The sequence below is a fragment of the Agelaius phoeniceus genome, chromosome 23 (genome assembly GCF_051311805.1).
Source record: "Agelaius phoeniceus isolate bAgePho1 chromosome 23, bAgePho1.hap1, whole genome shotgun sequence".
NCBI lineage: Eukaryota > Metazoa > Chordata > Aves > Passeriformes > Icteridae > Agelaius > Agelaius phoeniceus.
In genome coordinates this window covers 8,138,407-8,164,742 of record NC_135287.1, presented here as the reverse complement: position 1 = coordinate 8,164,742, position 26,336 = coordinate 8,138,407, and the positions used below count along the sequence as shown (strand labels likewise).

General features: G+C 49.4%; 1 protein-coding gene across 4 annotated transcripts; it reads right to left on the bottom strand.

The window, feature by feature from the left end:
* Positions 1-656: 656 nt before the first annotated feature.
* Positions 657-22,450, bottom strand: USP28 (ubiquitin specific peptidase 28). 4 transcript variants are annotated; one of them, XM_077189920.1, is made up of 26 exons: positions 22,323-22,450; positions 19,031-19,108; positions 18,633-18,765; positions 18,025-18,136; positions 17,694-17,856; positions 16,674-16,760; positions 16,100-16,237; positions 15,625-15,698; positions 15,063-15,139; positions 14,797-14,945; positions 12,652-12,779; positions 12,384-12,479; positions 11,837-12,016; positions 10,924-11,138; positions 10,614-10,684; positions 10,073-10,301; positions 8,504-8,707; positions 7,856-7,995; positions 7,480-7,665; positions 6,494-6,589; positions 5,474-5,652; positions 5,301-5,379; positions 4,894-4,973; positions 3,794-3,917; positions 3,104-3,302; positions 657-1,766 (listed from the first exon to the last, which is right to left on the bottom strand). In XM_077189920.1, exons 1-26 carry the CDS (start codon positions 22,362-22,364, stop codon positions 1,591-1,593), a joined length of 3,435 nt encoding a protein of 1,144 aa, XP_077046035.1. In that variant the 5' UTR covers positions 22,365-22,450; the 3' UTR covers positions 657-1,590. The 4 variants fall into 4 exon arrangements, with proteins under 4 accessions (XP_077046035.1, XP_077046036.1, XP_077046037.1 ...); XM_077189921.1 differs by lacking the exon at positions 19,031-19,108 and having other exon boundaries at positions 22,323-22,435; XM_077189922.1 differs by lacking the exons at positions 6,494-6,589; positions 7,480-7,665.
* Between the last annotated feature and the right edge of the window lie 3,886 nt (positions 22,451-26,336).

Sequence of the window (26,336 nt, the reverse complement as noted above, 5' to 3'; positions counted from 1 at the left end):
GACTGCCCCAGCACCATTCTGTACTCCTGACACTCTTTGTTGGTTCCTTAAATCAGGCTGTGGGCATGGGCTGGGCATTTCAGCTTCTGGCAGCAACACAAAGAACAGGGCAAAGCCACTGTTTCACGAGTCAGAACAAACAGGCTCTCCTCTTCCCAAACCACATCCTACTGCCTGCAAGTGCACAAAAGCTGCCTGGCAATGCCAAGTGCTGGCTGGGAGGAGGTAGCATGCCTCCGGGTGGGTGCTGGCCTGGGGGCTCTGTTCAAGAGCTCCACGTTCCCATTCATTGAAGGCCAAGCACCCTGAGCAGTGAGCTGAAGGCCTCATCCCACTGCTCGGTCCCAACAATGGGGGGAACAAGCTCCAACAGCAGCACTGGCACTGCAGCACCCTGGTCCCTGAGGGGGCATGGCTCACTGCTGGAACACTGGCAGCAAGAGTACCTGTGGACAAAAGCAGTTCAACTTCATCATGAAGTCACCAGGAGAGTGCAAGATTCTCCCACATGAGCACTTTATTCCTAAATACTGGGGAAACACCCCCTGACAGGATGGTGGAACCACCCTTAAGGCAGCTCTGCTAATGACAACACATTTTGTACAGGGGGAACCTTCAGGCAGAACCCTAGAGTGGAATAAAGACATGGAAGGAGCTTTTTCATTCTAACATAGAACAAATGCTTTTATTGCACTGTTAGAAAACTCTGCATAGTTCCAAAAAAAGGATCCCCCTCCACTGACTCAGAACTTCTGGCTTACAACTGCTGCAGCTCAAATGCAAGCACAGGGCGACCGTAAAAGGAAATGCGAACAGGGCACTTTGTTAACCAAGTCAACACAAACACCCACCACCAACACAAGGGGCTGATCTGAGCCCTTAAGTTGCCGTTGACAGTAATCCAGCCCTGACCCACCACCCGAGGGGAGAAGGAAGTTTGCTTTCCAGCCACAAGGGGAATATCCTTTGGGGTGATGTGACTGCCCTGAGCCAGTCGCTCCTGCCAGGCACAAACCCACAGCCCCGTCCTGGCTCTCACTGCCAGGATTTGCCTGTGTTTCTTCAAGGAAGGCTCCTGCGTGGTTTCTGGTGCCAGTTAGAATACAAAAGGAAAAAGCCTGCTTGACTTGACCACAATACAGAGCTGCATGCATGACTGCCCACGCTGCAGAGCACGAGCCACTGCTCCTTGCTGCCTCCTCCTCACTCAGCCCGGGCTCCTGTGAGCAGGAGTCTGGCTGGAATGGAACATGCAGCCTCCGGCAGTGGCCGTTCAGGGAGCTGTGGAGGTGCCCGAGAGCCCAGCCCCAATGTGCAGTGCTGAGCAGAGTTGGGCTCCTGTGGGCCCAGGGGCTGCAGCTGGAGGGCTGCCAGGACAGAAGAGCCTCTAGAGCCCTGGCTGGGCCCCACGGTGCTGCCAGGGCCTGCGCCTTGCACTGTAGCAGTGGTCCAGGTCCTTTGTGTTACTGCCTTCCGTTCAGCCTCACAAGTGCAATACTGCTTTTTATCCGCTCGTATTTACAAAGAACACAGCTTGGAATCCCAAGGGCCCCTCAGCTCCCGCTGCAGCCCCGGCGTGCCTGCCCGGGGTTACTGCACGGCCACGGCCGAGGCGCCGTGGATGGACTCCATGACGGCCGCAAAGCGGCTGCACAGGTCGTAGGGGGAGTTGGGCCGGATCTTCGGGGGCTCCTTCAGCACAATGACCTCGGTGGAGCCGTCCAGGAGCCGGGGCAGCAGCTCACCCAGCTTCATCTGCAGCTTTGCTGTCAAGGGGAAAGGAGGACACAGTCAGTGGCGGCAATGGCAGAGGGCTCCAGGCCCCAAGTTAAGGAGCTGTGGTGCCTTCTGCAGGCTCCTCTCCCTGCACTGAGAGCTGCCCAGCCCATCAGCAGGGACGAGCAGTGGCTGCTGAGGCAGAGGAGGCCCCGCACCAGGCAGCCCTGCCTGCCTCCCAGGGCTCCATGAGGAGGCTCCACTGCCACCTGGCTGCCTGAGCACTGGGCCACGTCCCACTGAGACACGAGACACAGAGCTTTCCCTGGAAAGGTGCTCCTGTCCCGGCTGTCAGGTGAAGAATCACTGTGTGCTTCAGGGTGACACTCAAATATTGACTGTGCAATTGAGGGGAATGGAGCCTCCACATCCTGTACACACCCAGACAGGCCAGTTCAGCCCGTGCTGAGCTGGTACCGTCCATGCCCAGGGCAGGTCTGAGGCCCCTGGAGTGCACAATACACCACAGCCACTACTGGGGGAAGAGGAGCAGGCAACCCTTGAGCCAGCCCACGTAACCTGGGAGGGGTGAGCACTCAGCTTCTGGTCCTTTAAAACCTTCTGTGTAACCAAAGGCTGTCACATCCAGTCCAGCAACTGAGATAAATTTATCCAATATTAATTTTTACAACCACATTTTGAGAATAAACCTCTGTGGTTTTGCATAGTTTTCTTTCATCAAGTTTACCCCCTGTTAGTGATAAAAACTCTGCAGGGACTCCCCAGACCTTCATGAACATGTCAAGGCAAGTTAGGACCAATTTGTCTGAAGAGAAACAACCTGAGGGGAGTCACAAAGGCTAACTCCAGAAGAAAGCACAGAACAAGAACAACTGCCCAGAACCAACATTCAGCTCTACAATGACAAACTCTTCTGCAGAAGGCAGAGATGCCCCAAATCTGCTTCCCCATTCCCTCTTCCATAACCTTGGCCTCTGATAACACCTGCTCCTCCTTCCTGAAGAGGAGCATGCCACGCCACTAAGCATGTCAGCATTCACCTGCCTTCCTGGGTACCTCCAGTCAGGGAGAAACCCTAAACAGAAGACCCAAGCCCCTCAGGGGAACTCTAAGCCATTCTTGGGACATCAACTGTCCCATTTTAGGGATGAGGGACACTTCTGCAGCTTGTTTTAGTGCAAAAGATTAACTTCTTCTGTAACAGGACTTAATGGGCAATTCAAATGCCCAATTTCTCCTCCCACAATTAGAAAGGCCTTGATGGGCTGCAGTGCAGACACCAAGAATTTAAATTTAGATGGTCCTTTAATTCTTTCCCAGTTCAGATCCCATACTGCCCTGCCCACGAACAGCAGCCATGTCCTACCGTCCATGTCTTCTCGTCCCAAATAGGAGCACCAGCGGTTCCTCATGACCTCGATGGCATCCAGGTCCTCTTTGGAGATCTCAAAGTTGTTCATTAGATGCATGCAGGGGATGATCAGCTCATTCAGGATGCTCACACCCTCTGACACATGAGCTTCTTCACAGCTGACAAAAAGAGAAGCTGCCACCTCGTTCAGCTTCTGGGGGTGGAAGGAGAATTGGGGACAGACTTGTAAAGAACAAGCATGGACCATGGATCACCATCCAGGGAAGGCCCAGCTTGGGCCCTGCACTGGCAGCCATGCAGACAGTAAGGACTAACAGCACCAGGATCTGGTGGAACAGCCACTTTCAGTCATGGGAAACACCAAACTTGAAAACATATATATTCATACACATACATGCAATTTGCTCTATCTGTATACAGAGAGCACACAGCTTATTTACAATTCTGGTTTGAAGAAGGCAAGAACCAGATCTGCCTTTGCCTAGACTCCCTGAAACCTATGTGGCATGTTTTTAATTGAATCATGATTATTATTAGCTTTCCACATTGCTGCTGGCACTCAGCAAGGGGCAGAATCACATTAACAGACATAACAGAAACAGTTGCACTGGTCTTGGCTGCCATGGCGCCTGGCTGCCCCCTCCCCTCCTCTCCAAAGTGAGAGCTGAGCTCCTCCATACACACCAGGAGACACTTCCTCCGGTACAAGGCGATCAGCGACTCGCTCACGCCGCGGTTGGTTCCCTTCAGCAGCAGCTTGGTGTTGCTTTGGTAGGCGTAGACCAGGTAGGTGAGTGACTCTTGGTACCTGCAAGAAGAGGGTCAGCTCTGCAGGCTCTGGGCTCTGCCAGGGCCGTGACTACAGCCATTCCCTTGGCTCAGCTCAGGAAACCTTTCCTGCTGGGCCTGGCTGGGAGCATCAGGCTCAATGGGAAAAGCTGTACTTCCTTGCCAAAGCACAAAAGAACAGATGCCCTATGTCAAGCCATCCCTGCTCCTTTTTGCCCAGAATGCCAAACAAGTGTCTGGGCAGAGCCCCTTAAAACCAAGCTCATGTGCAATGTGTTTGTTCTGTGTTTGTTTTCTGTACTGCTCCAGGAACTGCACTATGAGAGGATACCCCAAGAAGGGCAGAAGGCTGTGTCCAACCTCACACATTTGAAGCTTCAGGTGAGAAAACAGAACTGCTGACAGGGATTAGGTCAATTTGGGGTAATTCTAAGATGCTCTTGTCATGGCTCATGTCAGTTTGCCCACCTGAATTTGGTGGCTTGTCACTGTGAACCACCTTGGAATTCAGTTCTGTTTCCATCCAGGAATAATTTCTGAAAGCCTGCACCATTTAAGGAAAATACAGGTTCTAGAATGGTAAGGAGGAAACCAAGGCCCTTTGAGGGCTCCAAACTATGTGTTTACACAAAGTGTAACATCCATCTCAAGACAGTTCCCTTTTAATACAGGAGTCCAAAGTGAAAAACCCAAAGTGATGGCAATCATTCCTGCAAATCCATCTCTGGAAAACAGAATATAAAGCTCTACTTCCCAAAGGGAAATCTTAGGGGAAACTCTCAGAACTGTCAGGCAGCCAGCCAGCAGCTCAGCTCATATTTTTTAAATGTTAACCAAGCTCGATTGTGGATTCAAGAAGACCTATTAGCAGGTCAAAAAATCTCCCACTGGCCTCAAACACAGGCCATTGTGGCTCAGAAAGAAAAATTTTTGTCACAGTGGCCTTTACTTTTAGCTACAACTTATCTTGTCCAAACACAATTAGAGGAACTTACTTTCTATTCTGGTAGAGTTCCAACCCCGTCAGCAGGTAAATGGACACCTTGCGAAAAAGGCTGTAGTCTTCGTGCCACCTCTGTGAGGAGAGGAGGAAACAGAGCATCAGCCTCATCTGGAACACACATGCATAGTCTGGGGTCCCCAGTTCTACCCTTTTAAGTGTTTAAATGTCTCTCATGAGTAACACATACGAATTTAGCCAACTGCAGACACTCCTCCAAGCTCAGATTTCCGTTGTATTCCTTCTCCCTAAGCAGCCTCCTGCAGACACCCACTGCCAACAGGCATGCAGTGAGTGGCCACTGTGCTGGCCACACAGCCCCATGCTGTGCTCCCCATTTCCCAGTTTGGACAGAGCCAGCTAGGACAGCATGAAGGATCAGACAGATCTCTGGTCCCTTACCTTGTACTCCTCCATGTCAACATCGTCAGGACCGATTTCGCTCAGCTTTGCCCGTGCCACCTTCATGATGCTGATGGACCTGCTCCATGTGAGTGGAAAAGGACAAAAATCACAACAGTGGCCTTGGCCACATCCAGGTGGGAAAAGCCTTCCCTGGAATCCTGAGCACTCACCGTTCATCGTAGCTGAGGTTTTTGTCTGCAAACTGCTCGAGGAGGGTCCGTTCCACCACCTGCTGCGGGGCATTGTTCTGCAGGAAGTAGATGAGCACGTGCTGCAGGCGGGCGTCGTTCTGGGGGGTTGGGGTCTCCTTGGAAAGCAGGTACAGCCGCGAGTACTCCTCATGGAATGCCTGCCAATGGAACACAGGAATGACAGATCCGCCTGTCTGCTGACTGCCACAGCAGCCAACAGGAGCTCAAACCGGTCCTGTTCAGAAGGACTCCTGTGCTGACACCGAGCCTCCTCTGCTGGTGATATCCCAGGGCTCAAAGGAAGCCCACCAACACCTCGGCTCTAAACCAATGGCCCTCACAGCCAGGCACACCCCACGTGTGAAGTGTGAGCTTCCAGAAGTTCCAGGGTGTGTAAATGCCTTTGAGAGAGGGTACAGCTGCCTTAGACCAATTTGGCAACCCTCTGACAAGTGCTCAGGCTGCCAAAATCGACTGGGACACACTTCTACCTGCTGAGGTGCAAGAATATCTTGTGATTTATATTCCCATAGATTACCAGCATGGATGATTCTGTCCATGTGGTATTTTTAGTTAAATTTACCTGCCTGTAAAATATAACACCAGCTTCAGCATTCACCAGTGGTTATGTTTTCAAACCTCTGTTCACACAGACATTTATTGAGGACATCTTTGACAGCAGATGTCACAAGTAAAGAAGTACGTTCAGGACCAAAAAAACAAATTTTACAGTACTAAAAGAATAAGAAGAAAAAAGTAAAGTTTCTGTTTGTCTTGGCAGGAGGGTGTTCTCTTGCAAGCTCTAAAAATTGTTTTGAACCCATGGATACCTCATCACTGTAAGACAGCAGGAACTGAAATGCAGGGCAAAGGCCATTAACTAGAAGAAAAAGTGCACAAATCGTTCCCTTTACATTCCTGACCTGTCAATATGGCACATACTCTCTATTCTGGGAAAACAGATATCCATACTATTTGATTTAGCAAACAAATCAATACCTTAACAAGCCCTGCTTCAGACCCATCACGATCAAAGGTCTGGCGGGCTTTTGCAATAGCCAGGATGACACCTTGCATGGCTGGACTCAGCATCACCTACCACGAAAGCAGGAGAACAGACACAAACAGGAACAAGGAAAACAGTAACAGACAGGGAAAGAAGAGACAGCATAGTGAAGAATGGAAGAAACTTTCAAAAGGTAAGATTTAAAGGAAATTGTATGAGTACAGGTTTGATAACTGGGGCTGTGAGTTACTTGCATGCTACTGACTCTATCCATCACATGCACTTTACATGCTGGGCTTTTTTTTAGGCATTTAAAGATCTCAAGGCTGGTCACTCCAAACCCTTGAATTTTTAAATTCAACAAGTGAGAAGGTAAAGCAGGCTGGCCATGTCCCCACCATGTCCCACTCAATCTTCCTAAGACATGTAAAATAAATGCAGAACCTCCTCGAGCCAACATCACTCCAGAACATCTCAAACCTACTCAAGGAGTGACAGCCCCAGTGTTTGTGTGAAATCCAACTCATGCACGTGAGAGAACTTCAAAACACTGCCTGAGCATGTGTGAAAGTGGTTAAAGTCAGATCCCAAAAAAATCAGTGGGCAGGGTATGTAAATTATGCGCTTGGGTTTGAGGTCTTTGACTGAAGCCAGCAAAGAGACTTGTAAAGAAATTAACATAGGTAGGATCGATTTTGATACAGTTGTGCCAGAAAGAGGAATTATGACCAACATGCAGATTGACAAATTGAGTGCTCTTATGGAGCTCCTTCTCTGATGACATTTAAAAATGGAATTATGGAACGATGTGGTCCCTCTTCCCTTCCACAGAAGGAAAACTAGCTTTGTACAGGGTGTTGCTCCTATGACAGACACTATGACACCCACCCTTAGGGCAGCTCAAAGCCAGCTAACTACAAAGCTACAGGCTAATGAGCAGCAGTAATTAATTAATTAATCCCTGCACTGGGATCTGTACCTCCTCATTATATCCATCTGCATCGGATCTAACGGGAATCTTCCCCACACTGGGGATTTCCACTTCAGAGACCTGTGAGCTAGTTTGGGCAGCAGCCTCTGCTTCCTGAGTGTCCCGGGGCTGCTCTGCCTGAACTGTGGGGGATGTTTCTTCTGGATGGGCCTTCAGTGGCTCTACCTCCTTGCGCTGTGGCCAAGAAGAAAAAGAAGAGAGAGAGTAAGAAAATCCAAAGCAAAATACAGGAAAGCCAAAGGGGACCGAGCTAAATGTGGCACAGCTACAGAACTTCACAGAAATGGGAAAAGCAAAGGTCTATCAAGAAGAATAATCTGGAGACAAGAAGGGGGAGGTTCTTGGGCCAAGGCTGAGCTCCTACCTCGCACAGAGCTGCCTCGACGCCGTTCTTCTCGTAGGCTTCAGCAGTGTTGGCAATGGCCTTGGCAGTCTGCTCCTTGGCAATCCTGGCATGCTCCGAGGACAGGGAGTGCACGCTTGGCTCACACACTGATGACTGCTCTGTCAGGACAGACGTGTGGCACTAGTCAGCAAGAGCTGCAAGGCTTTTTTCTCTCATGTTCTAAAATGTTTTGCAGCTTGTCCATGCAGTTTTACACAGCTGCTGCCTTCCTGCCCAAGGTGAAGGCACTTGAGGCGAGCGTGTGCGTACCCCATTCCAATGGGAATGGCACATGGCATCAGGGGTTCCCACTCCAGAGAACAGCACCTGTCCACTCCATATTTGTGAAAAAAAGAAAAAGCTGGAAATGAACTGATATTAGCCCATGATGATTAAGTGAATGGGAAACAGCATTTCTGGGGACAGGCTTGGAAGGATGCACATGCAAAACCAGCAGAACAGCCTTTTGTACTGTCAGGGCAGAGCCTCCAGTAGCTGCCTTTGCTGCCTCTTTCACACCTGCTCCTGCATTCTGACACATTTGTGCAAGGCTTCAACACAGTGGTACTGGTGACCAGCTGGCTGTTCCTGGTTCCGACATGGTTTGCAAATTCAGAGCAAGATTACCTGGTCCTGACTCAGAGGAGAGGTCCTGCAATTCAGAAGTAGGGGAAGGCTCCATCTGAGGAATCTTGCAAGATTGCTCCTCGTCCCACTCCTCTGCCTCCTGCTCCAGGCGCCAGTTGTCCTCCTGGATGTAGTGTCTCAGTTCTGGGGACAAAGCTTCCACCTCCTTCTGGAGCTGTCTAGCCTCTGGGCCCTCATCCTCATCTGCAGGAGATGCAAGACTGGCATAAGGAAACACACTGTGGCAGGGCACCACCCTTAGGGACTAAGCACACACACAGCATCATGGGCAGCCACAGGAAACTGGCTGAGGGGTAAAAGGGGAAAGAAGCCAAATTTTCTACTGGCTCTGTAATTTAAGGTGATCCAGAAGCAAAGGTGCAAAAATAAAGACAAATCTACAGAGTTATCTAAAACAAAGCCCTGTTTTGTTCTACTACTGGACATGATTTACACAGAGCAGTTCCAGAACCAGCATCTGCTGATGCAGGTCAGACACATCCTGGTCCAAGGGCTCCAGGTGCACTGGGAACAGCACTGAACTGCCAACAGCTGGAAAGTTCACAGCTGTTGATGACACACCTTCATCTCTGTACAGCAGGTAAAGGTAAGGGCTGCATGGGTTCTATAGCACGAGTATCATGCTGATATTTCTTACTGCTTTTTAGATCTACTCCAGTATTCACTTTTAAAACAGCACAAAACCCAAGCAGCATAAGCTTCAGACAAGTCCTAAAATTTATCAAAAGCAAATGGCAACTTTCTACAGCAGATATTTTTATGCACCCTTTGCAAAATGCTTTAAAAAACAACAAAAAATTGCATTAAATAGGAGAAAAAAAGGGTTTATTTCAGAACTGTCATAAGAAAACAAAGAACAACCTCCAGATCCTCATCAGCCACATTTAGCAATGAACAGAATGTCAGCTCTCCATTGTTTCTTTCCATTTATTACATCAAAATGAGCCACGCGTGAAATTATTGTGTCCTTGTACAGCTGTTTGCCATGTCTAGAGCCACGTGCATAGCAGTGTCTCTACAAAGCACTGGCACTGCAAACACACTAAGTCTGAGCCACTCAGGTACCAATAGCTCTTGGGGAAAGGCTGCACAAAAAAGAGCCCATTTAGATTCAGTGTAATCATCAAAGACCAAGAAAACGAGTCAGGAAGTGTGATAAAAATGGGAGAGATAAAGTAGGAGGTATTTTACATGCCCTGAGGAAACAAATGCTCCCATATAAACACTACAAAAAGTCAAAATGAAGAACACCAGCACTAGATGCATGTTAAATGTGGCAAAAGGGCAGTGTTAGTCTGTACACACAATTCATGCATGAGGTGCTGCTTCCAATCTCACCTGGATGCTTCTCCTGGCAGTTTTCAGCCCTATCAGAGATTTAGAAATGAGTCGAGCACGAAGCAGATTATTTAATCCTATCTGAGGTGAAGTTTTGTGCTCTGTCAAAAGACAGCTGTGCTGGAGAAGCTGAGGAACATAATGATCATGCAGGCCAGAGACACAGCACACACACACACACGTCATTAACCAGCAGTTGTGGCCGTGTACCTGCACCAACAGGGGACACCTGGCCACTGATGTACATCAGGCAGTAGGCACTGGCATTCCTCAAGCCTCCAAAGGACTCTCGCTCCAGCTCTTCCCATGACGACTCTGTCACTGAGATGTCATTGTACTTGAGCCATCTTTTACGGGGCTGGTCATATATGAAGGCCCAGTAGTGCCCCGCATTTGCTTGTCCCTCATGGACCAGGACTGCATGCAAACGGTAGGGAACCTGCAAAGTGACAAGGACATCATTCAGGGTGCAGCTAGGGACTGATTCTGCCTGACCTCTCTACACCAACAGTGGGAATGTTTGTAGGTGTAGCATGGCACAAGAGTCGAGCAGTTTGACAAATTTCTTACTATGTGAAAACTAACTTTTAAGGAAAGAAGAAACAAGATTTTCCTAAGTAAATCTTTCTCTGCTTCATCACTGGAAATTTAAAAATACAGTGAAGGGGGCAATTTAAACCAACGTGTACTAACAAAAATGAGGATCAGCAATCCTAGGTTAATATTGACATACTGAAGCTGCATTTCCTACCTGCTGGAGGAGAGGGTCACAGTACATCTGTTCAATGGACAGGTTTATTCTGGCAATAGACTCCTTCAGATCTGCCAAGAACATCAACCATGAGAGAAATGCATAAAAATTAATGACTACTCATCAGCTATGCTAGCTCCTTTGACTTCAAAGAATTTGAGGCCATGCAGAGAATATCAGATAGACTCAGCACCAGATCTCAAACAGGGACAAAATTATTTGTAGTTCAGGCTGTATCCAGCAAAGCTACAGGGGAGAAGCCAGGGGGGCATTGAGGAAGAAAATCCCTACAAGTGCATTTGGCACCAACCTCGCACGTCCTGCTCGATCTCGTTTCTCCATCGCTGCAGACACATCTGAACCAGGTTCAGCTCTTCTTTGGAGACCACGTGAGGAGCTGGACGTTCAGACAGCTCTGCAGGTGAAACAGGAGGCTGGAGATCCATACTGGAGCTCTGCTGTGGTGAAGCATTGGCCACAAATAAAGCTTCATCTTCAGTCCTAGTATCAGTCCTTTCTTGTATGCTGTGGAGCAAAAGCCAAGAGTAGTGGGCAGGTTTTTTAGTCTTTCTCTAGTTTTACTTTTTTTGGAAAAGAGTACAAAATAAACCAAACAAAAATTACTCCAGAGCTGGAGCAGGATTTCCTTTCCAGAGCAGTATAAAAGTAGAGAGAACAAGTACACTGAAATGTGCTTCTGCCTTCACAGTCCAAACTAAAATACAGGAAGAATACTAAGGAAAATTCTTAGGGAACTCTCTAAGCACAGATCCACAATGAGCAATGCTAAAAATTCCTTCCATTGCTACTAAGAAAATGTGTGTGTTTACTCAGCTTAATTTAGAGTGTTAAACCAACCATGCTGGCCTGGGTTATAATAATCCAATATTGCTGTAATTTACTGGTCAATGAAGCAAAAAAATGAGTAGCCTAACCAAAAAGAGAACATAATTTAGTTGTTAACTGCTGCTTAGGCAAGGAAAACAGGGATGCTTTTGGACAAGGAGAAAGAACAGACCAAGATGCAGTGTTTTATTTACACCAACAGAACCAAATGACCAGCAAGCAGTGGCCCACTACTTGCACAAGCATTTGCACACTACAGTATTGTGTTCACCAGTGCCCAGATAAATAAATAACCCACTTTTGGAACGCCACCCAGGACCATTTAGTTGGGAGGTGAAGTGTCCTCCTGTGCATCCTTTTTATTTCTGTTTACTGACCTGTTTGGCTGTGAAAGCACGTCCAAAACATTAGGCTTGGCCTGGGAGTGCAGGGGTGTTGTTTGAGAGCTCTGAGCAGAGGAAATTGCCCCAGCTGGCTTTGTAGCAATGAACTCGAGCACATACTGCAGCATGTCAGGCAGTGGAAAGCGGGCTGGGCCAGAGCCATATTCCATGTACCTAGGGAAAAATGCAAGGTGTTGTATGAATGAAGGAATGAGAGGGGTTTAAACCTCATGGGACAAGAGAAGAACAACTTTTTCTGTAATGGGCTACTGGGCTTCCTCACCTCCATTGCCAGTGCAGATGACAGTGTCAACTCTACTCTTTAAAGAATTTATTCCTATAACAGTATCAGTAAAATTTAGAAACAATTGAAGAGACAGGTTTGTTTTTGAAAATACACTTCTTTCTCCCACATGTTTCAGAACAAGCACGTTGCTGTTTCTGCTTCCCCTGCAAGCTCCTCTGCTATTGGAAAGCTCATTTAAAAGGAAGCATTTGCACTCTTCCAGAGGGCATAAAATAAAACCAGCTGACTACTTACCTTTCCAGTTTCTGCTGCAGAGTCACCATTTTCTCCTTCAATCTCTTCATTTCCTCCCTTTTCATCTGAATAAGATCTTTATTGCAGTAGAGGTACCTAAACAGAAATACAGAGCCCCGTTTGCCAGGTGAGATTTGTTTAATTCCAACATCCACAATCTTCTGTAAATATTTTAGAATCTTTCCTTGCTCACCCAAACAACCTTTTTAATTTCTTTATTTATAACAAAGCAATAGCTTTAAACATACCGTACAACAGGACAACTCACCTGTCCATATATATAGTCTGGGGAAACTCTAGCTTGGTGTGAATTTTCTCTGGCTGTCCTAGTGACTGATTGAACTCAAATCGGGAGAGTTCAAAGGTCAGAACTGGTGGAAGTTTTGTAAACCAGCGCTGTAACAAAAGCAGAAATGCCCCCAGAGGGAAATGTTTTAAGATGACTGCTAATGGCACATTTTAGACTGATCCTATATGATTTCAGACTGATTTAAAAGTCTCTGTCTTTAAGCACAGAATTAGGTTTTGTTTGCAGAGTGACTAGTCAGAAAGCCAAATTTTACAAGTTAGTAATTTATGCTTCCATTTTATATTTTTACTGTGAAAAAGCCTCATAATTGCTCTCAAGATTACTTGTCATTGCCTGATGCATCCAGCTTGATGGATTATTAAGTCCAGCACTGAATTTTACAAATTAGTTGAGGCTCCACACAATCTGCACATCATCTAGGAGCCCCCAAGAGAGTTCTTTTCATTGGAAGATCACATGCAGTGATGAACAAACCAGGAGTCCTCCTGCAGCACCAGAATCCTTATTCTCTCTCAGTCTACTTGCAAACTACTTGATTTAGGGGATTCAGAGAAGACCCCCAACTACTTTCTGTAGCTTCATACACTATTTCAAAGAGTTATGCTGAAAGAAAAATTCTCAATTGAATTTACACTTCCTCTTGCTCTTCCTGAATTCACAACAACTTCCAGTGTCCACTGCCAGAAACTTCCTTTACCTATTTTAGCTTGGCACCATCCACTTCATGCTCCCCCTCTGGGTTCAGGATGAGCACACTAAGCTCCTTGTCCTTTGTGGAATTCATGTCAGATGTGCTGAAGCAACAGAACTCCCCCAACACCAGAGCCTTCTAAGCAGCAGCCCATAACCACAAAGGAGGAATGATTTATGCTCCCATAGTCTGGGAAAAGTTTCTGTTAATTCCACTGCTGCTTTGACTTTCAGCACACTTGCCTAGGTGCTCAAGAGACAAAATCACCTTATTCCCTATGTCCCCTGTCATGCCACCCTTTACCCACCACATCCTAGGAAGTGCAACTAAGATGCACAATTTTCCCAGTAAGGCTTCTCAGAAATCAAGGCAGAGCCTTTTCCTCTTATCTGTGCAGACAGAAGAATTAAAACAGCTCCATGATGGGTCAAATTTCCCTTAATTTTGGGAAAGAATTTTGAGGAACTAAAAAAGCTTGGATTGAAATGAACCTGCCTGATGAGCTCCAATGTGTCTTTATCTCCAGTGCCAGCCAACACCAGCTACACCCACATCCCCTAAAATGCACCTGAACTGCTTCAGGCAGAAACCAGGAAAGCTCAGGACAAACACTTGAGTCCAGTCAGAACAGGGCTCCCCTGCTCAATACTTTGTTTCTCCTTTGCTAGTTTAACACAGCAACACAATTTTCAAACATTCTCATAGAACTGAAATACTCTTCCCTGCCCTGCCTACACCAGATACCTTTGTCAATGTTGTTTCCCAGCCTCTCTCCAAGCTAACTTTTGCTGCACTTACACACTTACAGAGGATGCTGAATGCAATGGTGCTTCTTCACCTTGCTGCAACTAAGTTTTTTATGATTGGTTTGTGATTAGTGAGATTAAAAAAAAAAAAAGAAAAGAAATGAAATCATCACAGTCAGAAAATAAGAGTGAAACCAAGAAGAAAAATCCAAAACCGTACACAATATAATAGGGAGAAAGAGACAAATTCCAAATGGCATACCATGGAGTTAAGCACTGTACTTTTACCCTCCGAAAATATGGAGGCAGTAGGTCTCCCCCTACTCAGGTACAGGTAGGCTTCAACAGAAAGAGAGAGACTTGATCACACTCAACTCAGAGGCAGACATTGACCTTTGCAATTTAAAATAAACTCTCTGAACTGTTACACAGGACATCACATCTTTATAAATCAGCAAAGACAGTGTCTAACCACACTTAGTGTCTGAACACCTAACACTAACAGACATTTACATGAGATTCCAGGTATCCAGAAAATGTTTTTTATTCATTTCTTAGAGAACACTCACATTTGCCATTTAAAGTTATCAGAGTAACCCTGCACTGTGTGTGCTGCACTTTTCTGCAGCAGGCAACCAAAAGCCCAATAAAAAAGGTCAAACTAACCTCCTGTCCATACTTCACTGACTGAGATGCTGTTGCCTCATCCATCTCTCCCTCCACCATGGCTCCTTCCAAGCACTCATTCAAGTTCCGGTAACCATTTACCTGAAGGGGATACTGACCAAAGGTCTCAATCTTGGAAAAACTGTTGCCTGGATGATGGAAACCATACAGAAACCATGAGCTAACTCAAGAGAACAAAACATTCTGGTTAACTCCAAAACACTCAAAGGAGTTAAAAAGTTGAGTCTATCAAAGCCTTAACTCACCCTCATGGACACCCTCAGTCAGGAAAGTCCCATAGAAGAGCTGCACCATTGGGTTTTCAGATTTGTCCCCAAGGCTCCTGTTTCAGAGAGCAAAAGCACACTTTCATTTGCAGCTGGAGGCTGCAAAAGAACCCCAAGTCATAATCTAAGCCTCTGCTTGGGGGCCTACAGCAAAAGTACATTTTTCTATCCAAGCACTAAATAAAGAGGAAGCTTCTCATTAATTTTCATGTTCCAAAGTACATGATAAAACTTACACTGGCAAGCGTGGAAAAAAAAAAGGTTAATAAAAAGCTTCTGAAAGGAATTTTCAAACTACCAGAGCTTTTCTGTTCACCGGGGCTGCTGAGCTCCCTCAAAAGCTCATTTACACTGCAGGCCATATTGGCACTGAGTGAAGTCTCACACTCACCAACAGGAGATGCAGGTACAACATTTCAAGCTTAGTAAGCCTCATCCACAGGAAACAAAGAACACTCATTTGCTCAAAATTTTCACATAAAGTCCTCCAACTTATTAAAAGCCTCCTTAGGTCAAACTCCTGAGACCACACAGCACTCACGTGACATTCACAGTGAGCTGGAATGCGTCCTCCAGCCAGTCCAGTAGTTTGTGTGTAAATTCACTCACATCTTGCTGGAAGAGAGACGAGAGTGGAGAGTCAATTGTGACACCCACCAGAAGGTGTTCCCCCAGTCTGCTGGCACTGCTGCCCCCACTCAGCCGAGCTAAGTGAGACTCAAGTGCTGTGCTGATTTAGACTGATAATGAACTCTGCTTATCTGAACACTAGATCAGAGGAAATTACCGTGATCGCTCCCTGACTACGCAGATGGCGCTGGGTAGTGCCATGCTAGGCTGGCTGGGTAATTAGCACGCACGTACATTCTACTCTAATGACACAGGGACAGCTGCTTGTCGGCTGACAAACATGGGAAAAGGCCTCTGAAAGTACCAGCAGGATGAGGCAAAATGGGGTTGCTGTGGCTATGACTGCTGGTTTGAAGAGAGCAAAAGGCTTTTCAACGTGGTTTTACCTGTGGTTGTTCAGCTGATCTAAACACGTCCCTCAAGAGTTCCAGTGCTGCAGAAGGGTCTACAAACTTACGCCATGTCCCCAGCATTAATGCAAACAGACACTGAAGTTCTTGCATGAATGCAATATTTCTTTTTCCCTGCATTGCAAAAAGAAGAAAAGTCAAAGCCTTCCTGCAGCTCTTAAAAGCATCATCTTAAAACATAGTGCTACTGAACACCACAGGCACATATCGTAAAAGGTACCCAACCAGCTGCACACTGGCTCAAATACCACTTCTTCTACTATGCCTGCAAACCAAGGAGTCATCTGGAACTGCCAAAGAAGTTTTATAGGAAAAAACATCTCCCCACACAGCAGTTAAAGGCTCTAGAGGACAGAGATACAAGAAGCAGCCCTTTTCTTTCCTATCCTGATTCTGTCTTTGAGAATTTCCTAATTTTATCTTAAATGTAGCCAGATGATTTTAAAGCCACAGGTCTCAGATGGCCCCAAATTAATTCTGGTTAGAGAAAGAGCAGAAGGCTACACCACAAAAGAGGGAAACTTGACAGTGTTACTGAATCAAAACTTACAGTGTGACTACGACAACTTTCAAGCACATTCTGTGGGAGGGAGTACCCAAGGACCAGCCTCCGGAAATCTGGCAACTGAAACAGAGACTGAAAGGAGAGGAAAGGTAAAGCTTGGTCAGCACCTGCAAGGACTGGACTCACTGCAATCTGATGCCCTGTTTTCACTCTGACTTGACAGGTTTCTTTTGTAACTCCACATTCCCAATGGTCCTGTGTTACTGAACGCACGTTTACAGTGTGAGCAGCCCCTTGCTGGACCAGCACAGAATCAGAATCATGGAATTAACTAGGCTGGAACAGACCTTTGAGATCATCAGCATGTTTGTACCCACCCAAGGGTGAAATCTCATTCTGCCATTTCAAGGATAGAGATAAACCTTTTAGGAAAATCATTCTATTTTGCACAGGCAGGCTCAGAAAAGCATCCAAGAACAAGCCATGGTGAGAAGAACCTATTTGCAGCTTTCTTACTTCCTCTCAGAGCTGAAGACAAATGATTAACATCTCTCTGCTGATGTGAAATGGTTAGGAGAGACAAATCTGCTCAGTTCCACTTACAATTGTCTCTTCTTCAGATCATTACTAATAATATATGCTGCCTAGCTGTTTATTTGTCCAAGCATCTATGCCAGTGTATTCCATTAACTGAAATATGATACACCATGTGTTATCGAGCCAACAATAACTGCAGTAAAATTAAATTACCAGTTCACTTTGCCAGGCAAGCTTCTATCATTTCAGAAGGCACTTGGCCATCGCTGCACAACTCCCTGCATACAGACACACAGATTCTCTGTATCTGTAGCTATTTTTAAGTAAAGCCTATTTAACTGCTCTTTGGCTCTTTCTGTACAGGCACATCACATAAACACAGAAGTTTGTGTTTGAGCAGGGTCATGTTCACTCATCTGCATACGATGACTCCCTCACAGAACTGCTGCATGTTTACTTCTAACTGAGAAACATTCTGACTCCAAGACCATAGCAAGTTTGATATGAGAGAATTTTTTTGCTGATTACCTGTATAACAGCACTAAACCAACACGTATTTCCTATATTTTTCATTCCAACAGGCCAGTCACCCGCCCTTCTCCAGTCACTCTGCTTGGGGTTCTCTCCCCAGACTTCACAGCGTTTCCTTTTGGAGCGGTTTTTGTTTTCAGCAGAATGGGCCTCCTGTGCTCTGTCACAAGAGATAAACACTGTGCTGTAAAAGCTACAGCAACCAAACTCCCCTCCAGCCAGTAGGTGTCCACCTGGCAGGTGATCCAGGGTAGCTCTCCAGTCAGCAGTCTCAGAACCCACTGATACCTGGGAAAGCCAAAGTGGGGGGTTTTACAGCTCCACTGACCTTTCAGCTGCATCCCTTTCTGCAGCTGGGGCTTTGGGTGATTCCAGTGGTCTGACAGTGTTGGCTGTGCGGAGGTTGTCTTGGTTGTGAGCAGCAGGTACAGCACCAACATCTAGAAGTAGAGGCAGCATTCTGATCAGTTTTCCACCAGCAGCAGCAAACATTCTCTTTAAGAGGAAATTCTAGAAAACATCATACTTCACAAACATGGCTCTTCAACCAATACAAGCAAAATTTTCTAGCTCAGGTTTTAAACAGAAATCCCTGTTCAGATCATGCCAGGCAGCCTAGGAGCCACTGAGCTGGATGAGGAGAACAGGGCAAAGCATGCAGCTGTGCACCACCCAGATTTCCTTACAGCTAAATTCAGAGCTTAAGGAAACAGTTCAGAGCTCTTGAAATAGAGAGATAGGATCATCAGCTTTTAAACTGTGATGTGTCACCTCCAAACATGATTAAAACACTACTAAGTGATCAGTACTAGCAAAATATGCACCAGAACAGAAGCTGGAGGGATGCGTTGCTGGCAGAAGCAGGAGGATGGATATTTCCCCTTTGAGCTTGCACAAACACATGAAGCTGAAGGGGTAAGCAGAGGTGAAGCTTACCCTGTGGGAGCTGTTTGCCCACCACACTCCCTTCCCAGGAGGATGGCTCTGCAGCAGCTGGGCTCTGCACTGGCTCTGGAGCAGGGTCCTCTGTCAGGAAGGTGACTGCTTCCATGAGATCTCCATCAGCAGCCTAGGAGAATGAGAGGGGGAAGCAAAGCACCAGTGAGGAGAAGAACAGCAAAGGATTTGCCCTTTGCCTCTCACGCACCCAGGCTGATCCTATATCACTCTCACAAGCCACACATGGACCATTCTAACAAGGACCAGCCCATCATCAGCTGACAAACACACCAGCAAACACCTGTGTGCTATGTTGGGTGGGAGCCTGAACTTGCCTGACTTTTTGGACAAAATCAGAGCTCTCTTTCCCCAAAACTATGGCAATATGCACCAACCTTTAGAGCAGCAAGCAGGAATGCTGAATCCTGAATTCCTGTGATCTCTTTCATCTGATTTAAGAGCACCTGGCAATCCTATGTGCAAGAAGTAAAGAAAGCTTATGTGAAAAGGTGACCAGGATGGACATCAAGCTGTTTCTGCAAGGCTTGCTGAGGGCCCAGCACAGCACTGCTTCTTTCCTTCCTTTCTGCTGACACACTGATACTCAAGCCCAGTCACACTTGCTTGATGCAAACAGCAACAGCTTGAGCATCGCACTCAGGTTTTTTCCCTGCTAAATTCACAGACTAACATTCAACCCCTGGTATCCTCAGGAGAATGCAGGCAGGCCTGGGAGGCCAGGCCACCCTCGCTGTGGGATGTGCAGCACCCGTGGTGGGAAGGGGCTCCCCACCCCCGAGGCAATGGCATGTGCAGCAGGACATATAAGGCGGCCGCCTGCTCACAGGGCACGGTCAGGAGCTATTTTCAGTGTGGTGGCACATGCCATTTGTGCATGTCACTTCTTACTGACAATAAGGTGTCAGAGCAAGGGCCCAGGAGCCTGTTACTGCTCCTCCTTCCCACTCCACACAGACCACGTGAGGTTTGGTGAGACTTGCTGCTCAAGGCCCCATGCTATGATTGGTTCATCCACTTAAAACAAATGATAACAGAAACTCTCTTTACCAGACTTATAAAATCCTTGCAGCCTAGGCTTACCACAGGGTGGTCACTGCACATGGCAAGCACAAATAACCTCAGTCAAAGACTACTACTACTCCACAAGGAGCCTCCCAGCACCGGGGGTCCCACCACCCCTGTTCATAGCTGCAGTTCAGCTGATGCTGCTGCCAATGGCTCACTCTGGGTGACAACTGAGATGCAGCTCCATAACGCTGGCATTGCATGTGGTATGGGAAAAACATTGCAGCAGGAGCAACTGCTAGGTCTGGGTCGTGTATCTTGATTTACAGAGGCTGTAGAGGATCCTGCAGTAGCACAGCCTGATCAATCCCAGTTCCTTAAGATCACACTTTTAATTAATCTTAACCAGCAAAGCTGCAGGCAAATGAGCTCAAGTTTCTACTTACTCTCACCATTGAGAAAAAAAATTAAGATGCTTCCAGGCCACTGGAGCACAAGTTCCACCAACTACTATTTGAGCCCCCCACCCATACTAGTCATGTGTGTGGATGATACTCCACACACAAAGACAGCCCACACCTGTGTCAGCTATTCAAACAAAAAACTCCTATTTTGGTGGCAATTCTCTGTCCCATTTAAAACACTACTTTTGCTCAACTTTTACAAGAAAGAGCACATATGTGTGCAACCCCCCTCAACTTGTCCCACATGCTCTTTTTATCCTGAGAAAAGCCAAGACACCCTGGAACACCTCAGAAGCCCCAGGAGGAGCTGCCTGATGAGAAGCCAAGGCTGAGAGGCTCGGGGCAGGCATACTCCCACAAAGGCAAACCACTTAAATCATGTTGCTAATTTTGCTGCCTTAGCGCGTGCCGTGCGTGTCGGCTGACCCCACCTTGCGCCGCAGGGCGGATTTTTCCAGTGGAGAAAAAACCCCACAAACACCCTTGCTAATACACTGCATTATAATAATGAAACCTGAGGCAGGACAGGGCATGATTTTCTGGGGTTTTTCTGCTCCAGCACACAGAGAACTCACAAAGGCTGCTGTAAGCATAAAAGCCAATTAGTGATCCTCTGCTCTAAGTTACCATTTAATATTTCAATGATTTGTGCGTCCTTTTATTCAGCCTTTGAGGAAAGGTTTGTGCTAACAGCAGAGAGCTTATCCTGTACCACTTTTGAGAGGGTTATGGCTGCCTGGCAGCCCACAGAAGCCACCAGGAACCACTCTTTGTGCAACCAATTAGTTAAGATTTTGGGGACTGTGCGTGGTTTTGTTGCCATAACTAGTCTGGTTATTGCTTTCTGAGGTTACACGCCATGGGGCTACAAAACAAGCTCTGTAGCTGGTAATTAACACCAGTGTGCTGCCACTGCTAACACACCCTGCACTTGCAAACCCAAACTGAACCAAAGCCCTACCTGCTGGAAAAATAACAACCCAAACCCAAATCCTATTAGTATTAAATTACAGCAACAAGAGATGAGTACAAAACCAAGAGGCTGAGAGGAAGGAGGATACTAGAGATAAAATTACAAGGTCAGCCAGGAATGATGGAATAGAAAGGTTTTGCTATTTTCCTGCTCTGAGGTGACTCATCGCCCTCAGAAGTTTGTTTTGAAGAGAAACTGTGAACAGGGAAAGGAGCAAATGCAGTGCAAGAGTTCAAGGGGGTTCCAGAAATAACCACACACAAGGAGGAGGAAGGCTGGAGCACAGAAAAGGCACCCAGAGCCTTGGCCTTCAGCCTCTGCTCCTCAGCCACACTTTTATCGTGGGGGAGAATGGATATGGAGAGAGCTGGAAACCCACAGGCGGCAGCAGGAACAAAGCCCACGTTCCCGGCCAAGGCTTTCACAAACCAATACCCGTCACAACAAGAAGCAGCAGGCAGCAACCTCGGGCTGCATTAACGTGCGCAAGATGCACACAGAGGGCCCGGTCTGGTCCCTGTCCCCACCAGACCGGGGCACGGCTGCTGCACTAATGCCACTCCTAACGCACAACCAAAGGGCTGATACCCTCACCCCATCCCACCCTGTAACTCTGACCTCTCTGAAACGCATCTCTTGGGTCCTAAGAGCACCGAGATGCTACAGGACAGTGCAGAGCCCCGCGTCAATTCGGGACGGTCTGGGCTTCAGTCCCCTGAGCACTGACACAGCCTCGCGTCCGGGTCCGTGTCCGTGTCCGGGTCCCTTCAGAGCCGATTTCCGCAGAGCCCTGAAGTTTGGGAGCAACAGTTTTCGCTGACTTGCCCCGGGAGGTGCTGCCCGGCGGCGGGGAGGGCACACGCGTTTCTGCTCCCCGCAGAGCGGCGGGTGTCTGAGCGCCCGCCCGAGCCCTTTCCCGTGGTACCGGCGCATCGCGCGGCGCCGCGCGGAGCCCGTTATTCCCAACGAAACCCGACGGGGCGGGCTCCGGGAGCGCGCAGAGCGGGGAAGCGCTGCGGGCCGGCCCCGAGCGGCCGCGGGCCGCGGGCTCGGGGCGCAGCGGGGCCGCCGCGCTGCGAGGCTCGGTCCGGCGGCAGCCCCGGCCCCGCGCGGGGGGCGCCGCCCGCCGCCCTCCTCGCCCTGCCGCGGGCTCGCCCCGCCGCTCCCCCGCCCCAGCACCCCCGGAGCCCCCGCCCGCCCCGCGGGCTCGCGCCGCCGTCTCACCTCGCCTCCGCCGCCGCCCCGGGCCCGCAGCTCGGCCGTCATGGGGCCGCCGGCAGCGGCGCCGTCCCGCACAGCGCACGCGCGGCCGCTCCGGTTCCGGCCGCGCCGCCCGCCGGGGCCGCGGCCGCTCGTGCCCGTCTGTGTGTCCGTGTGTCCGCCCGTGCCCGTCTGTGTGTCCGTCCGTGCCCGTCTGTGTGCCCGTGTGTCCGCCCGTGCCCGTCTGTGTGTCTGTCCGTGTGCCCGTCCGTGTGTCCGCCCGTGTGTCCGTCCGTGTGCCCGTCCGTGTGTCCGTGTGTCCGCCCGTGCCCGTCCGTGTGTCTGTCCGTGTGCCCGTCCGTGTGCCCGTGTGTCCGCCCGTGCCCGTCCGTGTGTCCGCCCGTGTGCCCGTCCGTGCCCGTCTGTGTGTCCGTGTGACCGCCCGTGCCCGTCCGTGTGTCCGCCCGTGCCCCCGCCCGTGCCCTCGCCCGTGCTTGTCTGTGTGTCCGTGTGTCCGCCCGTGCCCGTCCCTGTGTCCGCCCTTGCCCGTCCGTGTGTCCGTCCGTGTTCCCTCCCGAGAAGCCTCCGATCATCGCCCCGAGTCCGTTCTCCCTCGTCCCCCACCCCAGCAGCCGGGAACACCGGCCCAGCCGGCGTTCTGCCCTGGCCGCGCCCCTCCATACTGATAAAAGTGAATTATTTTCTTTCAGTTACAACAGTAATAAACCCCCCTCCCCTTTGTGGTCCTGCAGGTGTCCGCCTGTGCCGCCCGGTGCTGCCGGTGCTGCCCGGCAGGAGGCTGCGAGCAGGCGGCTGGAGGAGGATGGACTGGGATGCTCCAGGGGTGGATGCACCCCGGGGAAAACCTCGAGGAAAAGGCTCAAAGCAACGAGGGCCTGGCATCTGCTTTCTGCTCCAGCCCAACACATGCTTTTTTGGGCCTGGGTGAACCAGCAGGAAATAGACATTTCTCAGATTTGCTGATCCAAAGGGCTCTATGTTCTTGGCACAGCCCAGATTCTACCTTTCTCTTAATACAAGGATACTGAAATGGAGATGCCCCAGCAAGGGCCCCGGGGCTGTGCAGGATGCAGGTGTGTGTGAGCAGACCCCACGCTGTCAGCAGTGCAGCAGCTGGACCTGCTGATGAGATGTGGCTCAGGCACCTGGGCAGCTTGATTCCACCTGAGGAGCCAGTGGGGCTCAGCTCTCTTGGGGGAAACTGGTGAAAACCTCCTCCTGCATCATCAGGAATGTGTCGGTCGCAATCCTCTGCCTGCATTTGTCCCCACTGGGCTCTGAAGCTCCTGTGACACTCATGGCATTGGCATTTCCAGCAGAGCTGTGGCACTGTACGAGGAAGGGGACAGTAGGGTCACACAGTGCCACTGCCATACCCTGGTTGCCAATTCTCCCCTGAAAATGCCCTTTCCCAGCTGGGTGGGCATCTCCCACATTGGATTTGTCCTGGGCAGTCACAGACTGTCCCTTGCCTTTTGTTTTGGGAGAGGTGTGGGACCTCAGTGTGGACTGTTCTGAGATCGTCTCGGTTTCCTGGTTCTCACAGATACTCCAGATGAGGAATTTGGGAGGCAAGAGGGAGGAGGTAGCAGTGTAGATAAGGTGAAACTGTGGAAGCTGGTGTTCGCCAATTTCCCTGATGTGCAAAGTATAAACAAGACAACCAGTGATCCTTAAATGCAACAAAGTAAGAAATTCCACTCATTTTGGGAGCCTGCCAGGCTATTAATAGTGAGAGATAGGGAGGTGGTGCTGGGCACTGTGATTTTCACTCTGGGACCCTCATGCGCTGCAGAGGGAATGGTGCTATACCCAAACTTCGTTGCTTAGGTAAGGGTCCTCAGGATTTTCCTACCTTAAAAAAAACTATTAACCATAAAAAATCTGAATTTCCCTGTCACAAAGATAAACTCAGACCTGTATATTTAGCTCCAGGTTTGTCCAGGCTGTGTTTAATGTTTAGCAGCCTGATTAATGCTGTGATAATTAACTAGGGTGTAGAACAATTTGTTTACAGCGTTAAGTGCAGTCACAGCACTGTTACATCCAAGATAATTTACTAGGGGGAGATTGTACACCGTCAGACAGAGCTGGCTGCAGACATGCCCTCTCCTTCCATGCCCTGAGATTGGGCTCAGCCTGTGAGCATAGCTCCCGTCCCGCTCAGCATCAGCCAGATCTCCTTCATTAACAGCAATGGGCTCCAAACACCTTCATGTACTTATTATTGCCTGACTTTAGTGGTAATGAAACAGTGGCAGAATATTGCAAACATCTGAAGGGTGTCTAATGAAAGAGAGGCCTTGAAAGGAAAGCACTTCCATCCCTTCTCTGGGGGATTTAAAAGCATTGGGCTCCTTCACTGGGGTGAGGATGGGCTTGGTAGCTGGAATGGGCAATTTTTGGCTTCTCCAATGGCCAAGCAGTTTGCACCTATGGGACAAAGCCATCAGTGTCCCTAAATGAAATTAAATTGGCCAAGGGCACCACACTGAGCAGCTGTTCACGGCAATTGGTCTGTGCTTCGTTCTTGGAGCTGCACAAGGGGAGTGCCAGAGCAGAGATCCCATGTGTGCCCCTGGCCCTCTGCAGTGCCCCCGGGATGCCAGGAAGCCCAAGCCTCCTGCAGGATCCCTGTCCCTGGGAGCAGGGCCCCGTGGGAGTGGGGCTGCAGCGGGCCCGGCCGTGCCCTGCCTGCCTGCGGTGTTCATCTCATGTCTCGCAGCGTTAAATCACAGCAGACATGCAATTTGGGCAGCGTGAGCCTCCGTAATGGGCGGCCTCGGGCGCCTGATGGGGCCGGGGCCATCAGGCAGCTGTGCTGCCAGGGCTCCTCGCTGATGCTTTATTGTTTTTGACGCTCCAAACGCGCTCTGAAAGGCGAGCGCTGGCAGCCTGGAGGAGAGCTGCTTCCCTCTCCTGCCTGCTCCGCACCGGCAGCACCACAATGGAGGCCTCCCTCCTGTTCCCACTGTGCTCCCCAGCCTGGCTACAGCACCCCAGCCTGTGCAGAGCCCAGCACATTCCATGGCATGGGGTGGGAGCTGCCAAAGGACTCTAGTGCATAATGCTGCACACCCCAGACTTGGGATGAGCTCACATTGGGGTGAGGAGGGAATGCAGAGCATCACTTGTGCCATCACATGTTGGGGATCTTGTGCTTGTGCCCCTGTGCTCTCCTCAGCCTCTGAGATTGCTACTCTGAGCTAAATACCTGCTTGCTCAGCCAAGGAACCTGCTTGCAGCATGGCTGCTCCAGGAGAGAGGCCTGAGTTCCCATCCATCCAGTGCAGAAATTCTGCCATGCCTGATTGCAGGGGAACCTGCAGAGATGCTGCCATGCCTGGCTGCAGGGGAGCAGCAGAGCCTGCAGAGATGCTGCCATGCCTGGCTGCAGCAGGGCCTGCAGAGATGCTGCCATGCCTGGCTGCAATGGAGCCTGCAGAGATGCTGCCATGCCTGGCTGCAGCAGAGCCTGCAGAGATGCTGCCATGCCTGGCTGCAGTGGGGCCTGCAGAGATGCTGCCATGCCTGGCTGCAGCAGGGCCTGCAGAGATGCTGCCATGCCTGGCTGCAATGGAGCCTGCAGAGATGCTGCCATGCCTGGCTGCAGCAGAGCCTGCAGAGATGCTGCCATGCCTGGCTGCAATGGAGCCTGCAGAGATGCTGCCATGCCTGGCTGCAATGGAGCCTGCAGAGATGCTGCCATGCCTGGCTGCAATGGAGCCTGCAGAGATGCTGCCATGCCTGGCTGCAGTGGAGCCTGCAGGGATGCTGCCATGCCTGGCTGCAATGGAGCCTGCAGAGATGCTGCCATGCCTGGCTGCAGCAGAGCCTGCAGAGATGCTGCCATGCCTGGCTGCAGCAGGGCCTGGACAGGACGCAGGGCTGAGCTGTGGGAAGCCCCAGGCACTGAGGACTTCGATTCCCAGAAAAGCAATTACCATGCAGCAGATTACAGGGCTAATAAAATCCCATTATGCTGTTTTGGAAAGTAAATCTGATCTGGGCGCTGCC

Excerpts from the sequence above, each read along its gene's own strand:
- USP28 (XM_077189920.1), bottom strand. The coding sequence starts at position 22,364 with ATGACGGCCGAGCTGCGGGCCCGGGGCGGCGGCGGAGGCGAG. Across the intron at positions 12,480-12,651 it reads CAGACTATATATATGGACAG|GTACCTCTACTGCAATAAAG; the intron begins GTGAGTTGTCCT and ends ATTTCTGTTTAG. Across the intron at positions 7,666-7,855 it reads TCGAGGCAGCTCTGTGCGAG|CGCAAGGAGGTAGAGCCACT; the intron begins GTAGGAGCTCAG and ends TCTTGGCCACAG.